General features: G+C 31.4%; 1 protein-coding gene across 2 annotated transcripts in view; it reads right to left on the bottom strand.

Annotated features, from left to right (window-relative positions):
• The window catches only part of LOC111087137 (glutamate receptor-like), a 60,017-nt gene extending 56,139 nt beyond the window's left edge, over positions 1-3,878 (bottom strand). For both annotated transcript variants that reach the window (XM_022392724.1, XM_022392725.1), the window contains exons 1-2: positions 3,802-3,878; positions 2,001-2,138 (exon numbers count right to left, since the gene is read on the bottom strand). In XM_022392724.1, the coding sequence (XP_022248432.1) occupies positions 2,001-2,138; positions 3,802-3,871 (208 nt within the window). In that variant the 5' untranslated portion in view covers positions 3,872-3,878. The remainder of the gene's footprint in view (positions 1-2,000; positions 2,139-3,801) is intronic.
• Positions 3,879-8,934: the final 5,056 nt, after the last annotated feature.

The following is an 8,934-nucleotide window of genomic DNA, read 5'->3' as shown; positions in this document are numbered from 1 at the left end:
GTGGTGTCTATTTACTTGTGACCACGCTGTGTAGATTTAATACACATTAAAATCACACAGAGTTACTTAGAATGTAAGCCTGTCATGTCCAGACTGTGAATCCGTGGGTCCATGGCTCGCGTCCCGTTGGCATAAAATCGTGTTCCGCACTTTGATGCCAGGTTAACTCCCGCTATTTGATTATAGTATCTCAAGAGTTGGCGGTGGGTGCTGTTGACTAGCTGCCTTCCATTTAGTTTACGAGTTCAAAATTAGGGACGACTAGCCCTGACATCCCTAACAAGCGCAGTCCGACTTTAATGGATCCGTCTTTTGACTTCCTTGTTTGAAATAAAAAAATCAATATTTATCAAACAAGTCAAGTATCTCGGTGAGTCAGCGCCAAGTTTACGGACTTACAACGCTAAAATCTGAGACTTGACTTCCAGCAATGGAGAGAGCGCAGGTAGCTTACTTTGTAGCTGTGCAATACAAAAAAAAAGACATATAACGTTGTATTCAGTCTCCCTTGTCCAACTCACTCAAGTCTTTTTTTATTATTATTATTATTTTAACTCCGTGAAGTATAGTTTGGCTTTTCTTCCTGTTATTTGCAGTTACCACCCGAAGAGTAAATCAGTGTACCCAAGAATACCAAAATATCAACAACATTTATTTATAATAAATATTAAAAAACTTATTAATATTAATTTCCGATCAGAACAGACTATGTACTTACAGCGAAACCTAGTAATCAATATAACTAATTAAATATACTTTTCTTGCGTTTTTAGTTATCTATCACAGCAAATTATCTGCTTGGATGAAACTAAAAATCAGCCTACCAATCATTATAGCTAATTAAATATATATATTTTTTACATTTCTAGTTATAAAGATTATGATGCATTGTTTCATCTGCTAGGTACCCTTGCTGTTAACGGTATTTTCGGCCGTAATTCCAAAAATATATCACAATATTCAGCCAGCTTTGGATATTTAGGTTACTTCTAAATACACATGTGGAGTTCACAATGAAAAAACAATATTTTTAATAATATTATAGTAATACAAAAATATAATATCATTCGATATACTAAATAGTATAGCCAATGAAAGAAACAATAAACAAATGATATAACTTTCTTATAGCATGGATTACTTGTCGTCTAATAATGGTAATTTACCGTGATGTGCATTAAAACCCTAGAAAGTACTTTTAAGTATTATGTAAATGTAGCAGAAACGCCGCCCTACGGGCGGCTGTAGTAATTACTAGTCGTAATATTCATACCTCATTGAAAAAAAATTAGAAAAAGGGAACATTTTCTGAAAAAAAAATTTTTTTCTGGGAAGTACTGCACGGGAAAAGTGTTCGGATTGTGCTCTATAGTCATACGCAACTCAGTTTCTCAGTACTAGATATAAAAATTACATCAATAAAAGATATGATCAACCCTCACGTTCAGTCCTAGTGAAAGTCGCGTTTTTATTATGAGATGAGTATCTTTATTTAAAATTGTGCCCTATTGTAAAGAAATTGTTGTTACACATACCACAGTTATTCTTCTAATTGTCTAAATCTTGAATACTCAAAGTGTGAAATTTTTTTATGGATTTTTGTTTGTGGTGCCATTCAGTGGATGACACAGGAGTTTTGGTTGCGTACATAGATAGTGACATACACACTACGTCCATCATAGTAAAATTATGCATAAGTAGAATGTTAAAGAAAAGTGAAGGTTAGTTTTAATGCATATGGAAATCATGTAAGATAATTTAAAAAATGTCGAAATAATAATAGCTGCTACATATTACTCTATTTCTAAATAGGTCAAGAATAAAATTTGATATAAAGAAAAGCTAAATAAGTGAGATTGTTGCCATACCAAGGTCAACCAAAAGTGCAGGGCAAATAAGCAATATTTTAACTATCTGTACAACAGAGGTGAATGATATTACTAAAAGTTGGGAAGTATATTCTCATTATCATTATCAAATATCACATTTTAAAATCATACCAAATAAACTTCTTTCAAGTGACTTGCCACAGTGGACAGCAGTCGCCAGCATGGAATTATTTCCATGGGTCCACCACATTTGTAGATCTTTATACAGTTCATCTACTTTTTCGTTATCGCAGTCTTCCACCAAGCTTACTGAGAGCAATCAGAAAGACATTTCTTAGATAAAAATGAACAATATCAAACAATAGTGTCTTTCTAACAAATTATACATAAACATGTAAACATTTTACTTGAAACACATATATACATATTTTGAACCTCAAATGAAATTGGTTTAAAACAAAATGTTTACGTACAGAGAGTATAACCTTGATGTGGTTAAAATATCTGACGAGAACATAATAACTTCCTCTACTGACTAGTTGGAAATGGGAAGTTTAAATACGACATTATTTCCTGTATTGATTAGTTGGAAATGAAAGATAATATAAATACCACATCACTTTATATATTGACTATAGATGAAAATGAGAGGTATAAATACCACATTTCTTCATGTATCAACTAACTGGAAATGAGAGGTATAAATACCACATTGCTTCATGTATCAACTGAATGAAAATGAGAGGTATAAATACCACATTACTTCATGTATCAACTAGCTGGAAATGAGAGGTATAAATACCACATTGCTTCATGTATCAACTAGCTGGAAATGAGAGGTATAAATACCACATTACTTCATGTATCAACTAGCTGGAAATGAGAGGTATAAATACCACATTACTTCATGTATCAACTAGCTAGAAATGAGAGGTATAAATACCACGTTACTTCATGTATCAACTAGCTGGAAATGAGAGGTATAAATACCACATTGCTTCATGTATCAACTAGCTGGAAATGAGAGGTATAAATACCACATTACTTCATGTATCAACTAGCTGGAAATGAGAGGTATAAATACCACATTGCTTCATGTATCAACTAGCTGAAAATGAGAGGTATAAATACCACATTGCTTCATGTAACAACTAGCTGGAAATGAGAGGTATAAATACCACATTTCTTCATGTAACAACTAGCTGGAAATGAGAGGTATAAATACCACATTACTTCATGTATCAACTAGCTAGAAATGAGAGTTGTAAATACTAGATACCTTCCAGTATCGCTGTCCAGAAGAGAAAATTATAAAAACAGTGCTCCTTCCTTTGCTGTTTACTCGCTAATGATAAGCGTAACTTTATATTACTTTCAGTAACGGAACCTATAAGTACCTCATCGTTTCAAATACTGATCTTTAATTATTAGCCTAACCAGAAAGGCAATGATTAAATTTAATGTGCTTAGCTTATAATATTATAGCTATAAATACCATATGACGTTCTGTATTCTCATTATAGCCTGTACTAATTAACACGTCACTTCCTACTTAAAGCTCGTTTGTGATGAGAAAAGTAAATACTACTATTTATCTCTAACTGATCTAATCGAACTTTAACATTCAAAAAATAATTATATGTTTAATTATTATGTTTTTTACCCAAGTGTTATAGGTATTGCATGAAAGATGTTAACGCAGTGTTTCTACCTATACATCAGTACATACTTACTTTCCTTTCCTCTCCCACATTACAAATGTTACTTAGACAACACCGTGCCTGTTTAAATAGCAGATAAACATTTTAAACTCGTCAACTTAAATATCTCACGTATTCGCATACAATTTCCTTTGAAATAACAAAGGGATTTTCATACTCAACTTTTTATTTGGTATGAAGACTCAAGAGTTAAATGCCAGTAATAATTTTGCACATAAAAAATACGAAGTATAAAACTTAAATATATTTACCTATTTCTAATGAAGAAATACCAAGTGGGACCAAAACGAGAAACCGAGTAACGAGACCTAAGTTAAACATCACGAGTTTGTGGTTAGCTATAGACTGGTGACTCCTGTCTTGTTCACCAGTCTTTCACGGTCTGAACTTATACCGTCCATTATTGATCCGAGTTATTATACTTCTCACACAGTAATTATACTCCAGGAGCTTCGACTAAACGTTTCATATGTGATCTTATTCTTAGCAGTTTCACATTTCATTAACGTTTACATAATTAGAGAATATAGAGTAATGCACATGAACGAAAGCAACGAACTGATGCTTCATGGGGTGGAAACTACCGAATTCTAAAATTACTTTCGACTACCTGTAAGTGTTACAACACAGTATCCAATTCTAACCAACAAATATATAAGAAAAAATATATTGTAGTGCAAACAATGCAGAATTAGCCAACGCAACGTATTAATTACCTGGTGGTAATACGAACAGTGAATAACAGACTTCGTTAATTCATAATGATTTTTATTTTGCCTTCGTAAAACAGGCTGAAAACTAAATATCGGTTTACATGTAAGTACATATGTAGCCCCATAACAAGATTTATCTCGTCTTAATTTTATTTTCTCAAATTAAAACTAATGGACGTTTTCATACAGTCATTATCCGGAATATCATTAATTAACATTTAATACAGAATGTGTAAAGAATACGTTAAAACTACCGTAACTAAGGATAACTCCAACATATATATTTTTTGTTAAAGACGGATTGTATTTTGAAGGCTTTTCTCCTAAGAGCGAGCTAAAATGAAAATCTACTCCAGGTTTTAATTCAAGGTTCTGTGTGACTCACAAAATTCCTCTTTGTTATCAAATTCAGAGATCTCAGCTTCCACAAGATTAAAACTGACCTGAAGGATCATATGTCATTCGTACCTAGTCCTAGTTCCAACTGTGGAAAGGGAGAAACATAATAAAAGTATAAGCTTTAGATAATAATGTTTGATTGATAACTCTCCTAAGAAAAGAAATTACCAGATATAAGTTAATCCTCTCTATCAGACAAAGGCGTGCCAGTCCATGATAAACTATGTATAATATATATATCTTTATATAGTTATATTTAAATGGGGTATAATGTTCCAGTGTCCCTTTCATCACTAAATAACCTAACATTATATGATATCACGGTTTATAACTTGAGCGCTGTCAATTATGCAAAATCAGAATTATATTATTAACTCTAGAAGCAATGTTATATTATTAACTCTAGAAACAATGTTATATTATTAACTCTAGAAACAATGTTATATTATTAACTCTAGAAACAATGTTATATTATTAACTCTTGAAGCAATGTTCCTCTGATCTACATAAATAATAGTAGGAGGAGCTACTTCTGATTTTCCTTACTCTGAATTCTTTTTTGAACTGTTAGACGAGAGAGATTTTGCCATTTCACGGCTAATTTAAATTTAGTTTCTTTCAGTTATTAGGTAGGAGCACGGCACAAACAGGTGATTAGACTAGACTATCTCCCTACTCAGGCACTATGGTCTCAGCTTGGGATAATGCATTCATACATGAAATATAACAAAAATAGAAATATTAATTGTTCAGTGTTATAGATGGAAAACACTACAAGGTATTAAAATTATTTATTACTCTCAAGAATAAGTCGATTTTTGAAATGAACGCAAAAAAATAACTGAATATGTGAAAAAGGAGAAAAGACTGTTAATGTAGTTGACGTTTTTGGAAGATCGCCTTAAATTAGATATTGAAATGTAGGGTATGAATCTTAATAGGTTTAAAATTAAGGTAGCTTTACCCATGTATCGAACAATTAACTTAATTATTCATAACATTTGTGTTACTGTATCTTCCTAAGTTATCGTATCTGTAGTTTTAAAAATAAAAACATTAAACTCTGGAGAGTGATAATATTAATTCACCTTTATATTCCGCATAAATAGATTAATTAAACTGTAGTATCTGAAAGAAATTCGTTTAAAATCGTCCTCAATGTAAAAACACTGGACACTATGCTAGAAGCTTAATGTAACAGAAGTCCACTGAAAGACGTCAACCATTCCAAATATACTATATTCGCAACTGACAACAACAAAAAGTTGACTAAAGCCACCAAAATAATATAAAAATATTACTCGATAGGCCCCATCAAACACAAGGGAATGAAAGAGAAGGTATAATGGTGATGGTGAATAAATGCTGGCAGGAAACATGTATTTTTTTAAAACTGAAGTAGGCCATTTTAATTTAAAAATCTGGAAGGTTAGTCCTAAAAACGACTTCTCTTTTCATTTCTTGACTACGTTTCATGAACTTGCCTTTTCACTTCTCCCGAAACTTGAAATGCAAAAGGATTGATAAAAAAACTACGCACAAGTTGGAAGTAGGTATATTTTTAAGAAGCCTTGCTCAAGGTTATGGATTAATGGAGCGATTGAATAAACACCGTGGCTTATATTGAGTGGCGCTGGATCTACAGTAACTATTATTTTGCTGGACATAAGCTCTAAGAATAAAAATTCTGTGATGACAGATAAAGTTAAAAAATTAGTGGTGAATATTGCCGCCAGAAGTTCCCAATGTACAGAGGCAGGGAGATATAAAACTGCGCATTGAAACTGAACTCAAACATCTCCATCTATGTATATATTATGTAGAAATCCCAACAAACCATGTGCTATTCGTCATACTTGAAGATGAGCCTATTTTGACTACTCTATGTTGATGACACATTACCATATTTCACGTTCGAATATAGTCAAGCAGATCAAGAATCTATATTGTAGATAACTTGGTGAATAATCAACAATGTAGTTTGATATAAGTGTATATTATACACCAACAGCTCATTTTGATGACTTTTGTCCTGCATTATTATTATTAGCAAAACTTTCTTTTTAACCTGAGAAGCATTTACACTATGTTGCATGTTGCATAAGGAAATACGCAAAACTAGGAATTTTGGATACAAAAATATGAATTGTAGTATTTCATTACTTATCTGAAACTTCAAACAGGTAAACTATAAGATCTTTGTTACATAGGTTACATCAAGGTTACATAGTGTGTCGCATACATATGTGGCCATGAAGTGGCTCTTATGATGAAACAAATAACACTTTTTACGATGATGTATTATATTAATCACAAAGGTTACATAGTGTGTTGCATACATATGTGGCCATGAGGTGGCTCTTATGATGAAACAAATAACACTTTTTACGATGATGTATTTACTTGGTAAATAAATCATTTTTACTCTGTGAATCAATGAATACTAGAACATTTTGGTGGAAGGCTCTGAACAAAGCGAAATTTTCTGTTTAAAACGTTATACTCTTGCTGGATATATTAGATATTTTGTTTTGAATACTTGTAAATGCATTTGAAAATTATTATTTCATATAGTTTTAGTATAAAAAATAAGGTTATGTTATATAGTTATTTTACAGACGTTTTGGGATGAGTGATACCCGAAATAAAGTGAAAATTTTGTTTTAAAGGATCGGACTATTACTTTATAAAGTCTCTCAAACAATATAGATTTGGACAACATATTGCAGTCGTAAAAGTTTGAAAACAGCGTAGCACGGACTCTGAAAGAAGGTTTCTTATTCGATTATAGCCCATCCGCACTGTTTTGTGATTCAGCATTTAACGAATGCGATCCGCGTTTGTAAATAACTATATAGCTCTACAGTTGAGAGTGAACCACTAAAATATTGATCTAAAACATTTCACTAAATACTCTTAGCTGTTTATCCAAAGAAGCAGAGCATGCATACATTCCATTCACGAAATAATATTCGTATTTCTATTGAAAGAACAGGCTGCGCTCTCGACTCATTGAATGGTGATACTTGCGACATCCTTAGTGAATACATTACACTATATTGCATGTTTTTGCTTCTCAGTTGTGAATGAGGAATACAAAATAGGTAATGCACTTTTAATAAATTAAATTATCAAGTAATATTCATTAAAGCTCTGCGTTGTGTTATCAGTTAATTCTAAACTTAGGCTCCCTCTGATATCTATCTATCTATATATATATATATATATATGTTTCAATTTATCAAAACATGATAGTGTTATAAGTTTCACTGTTAAATTCACGTTAATCTTTGTATATTTCATTTATCAAAACATGATAGTGTTATAAGTTTCATTGTTTAATTCACGTTAAACTTTGTATGTTTCAATTTATCAAAACATGATAGTGTTATAAGTTTCATTGTTTAATTCACGTTAAACTTTGTATGTTTCAATTTATCAAAACATGATAGTGTTATAAGTTTCATTGTTTAATTCACGTTAAACTTTGTATGTTTCAATTTATCAAAACATGATAGTGTTATAAGTTTCACTGTTAAATTCACGTTAACCTTTGTATGTTTCCATTTATCAAACATGATAGTGTTATAAGTTTCACTCTTAAATTCACGTTAATCTTTGTATGTTTCAATTTATCAAAACATGATAGCGTTATAAGTATCATTGTTGAATTCACATTAACCTTTGCCTCTATAGATTCATACTCAAAACTGGAAATAAATTCTAATGGTTATAATTCAAGAACGCCAACAAATTATAAATGGAAATTTACTGGTGTCTGAATTTTTATCTAAATAGTTTTTGTGTTACAGTTCATAAAGCTTACATTGGTAAAACAAGCCTCGTAAATATTCTGTAAAGTAAACAGTGGCATACTTCTTTCACAGCACTCTTAGATAGAAATATTGTATTCGTGGAAATATCAGAACACGTCATTTTTTTTAATTGTAACAGCAAATAATTCACTCTCCATTTTATGCAAAATATAAAATATTAAAACATGAATCGCCCACAAAACTAAAACTTATAAAGTAACATTCTATAAGCACAAATAATCAAAGTTCTCATACAGTTCAATTGTCTGCAAACTGTACGGTCAAAACAAGTTATGTACTGCGTGTAAATTTGGGGCCCAAAGTTTAGTGCTTAATTAATACATACGTAGGTCAAAACTAAACATAATTATGCCTACTAATGAGCATAGCTACTTAAATATAATTTTCAAATAATATTACTTATAATAATCAAACTATTACTTACAATAATTAGTTG

This window comes from Limulus polyphemus, unplaced genomic scaffold (genome assembly GCF_000517525.1).
Source record: "Limulus polyphemus unplaced genomic scaffold, Limulus_polyphemus-2.1.2 Scaffold1781, whole genome shotgun sequence".
Taxonomy (NCBI): Eukaryota; Metazoa; Arthropoda; class Merostomata; order Xiphosura; family Limulidae; genus Limulus; species Limulus polyphemus.
Note: the sequence above shows the minus strand (reverse complement) of the source record. Positions and strands in the feature narration are given on the sequence as shown.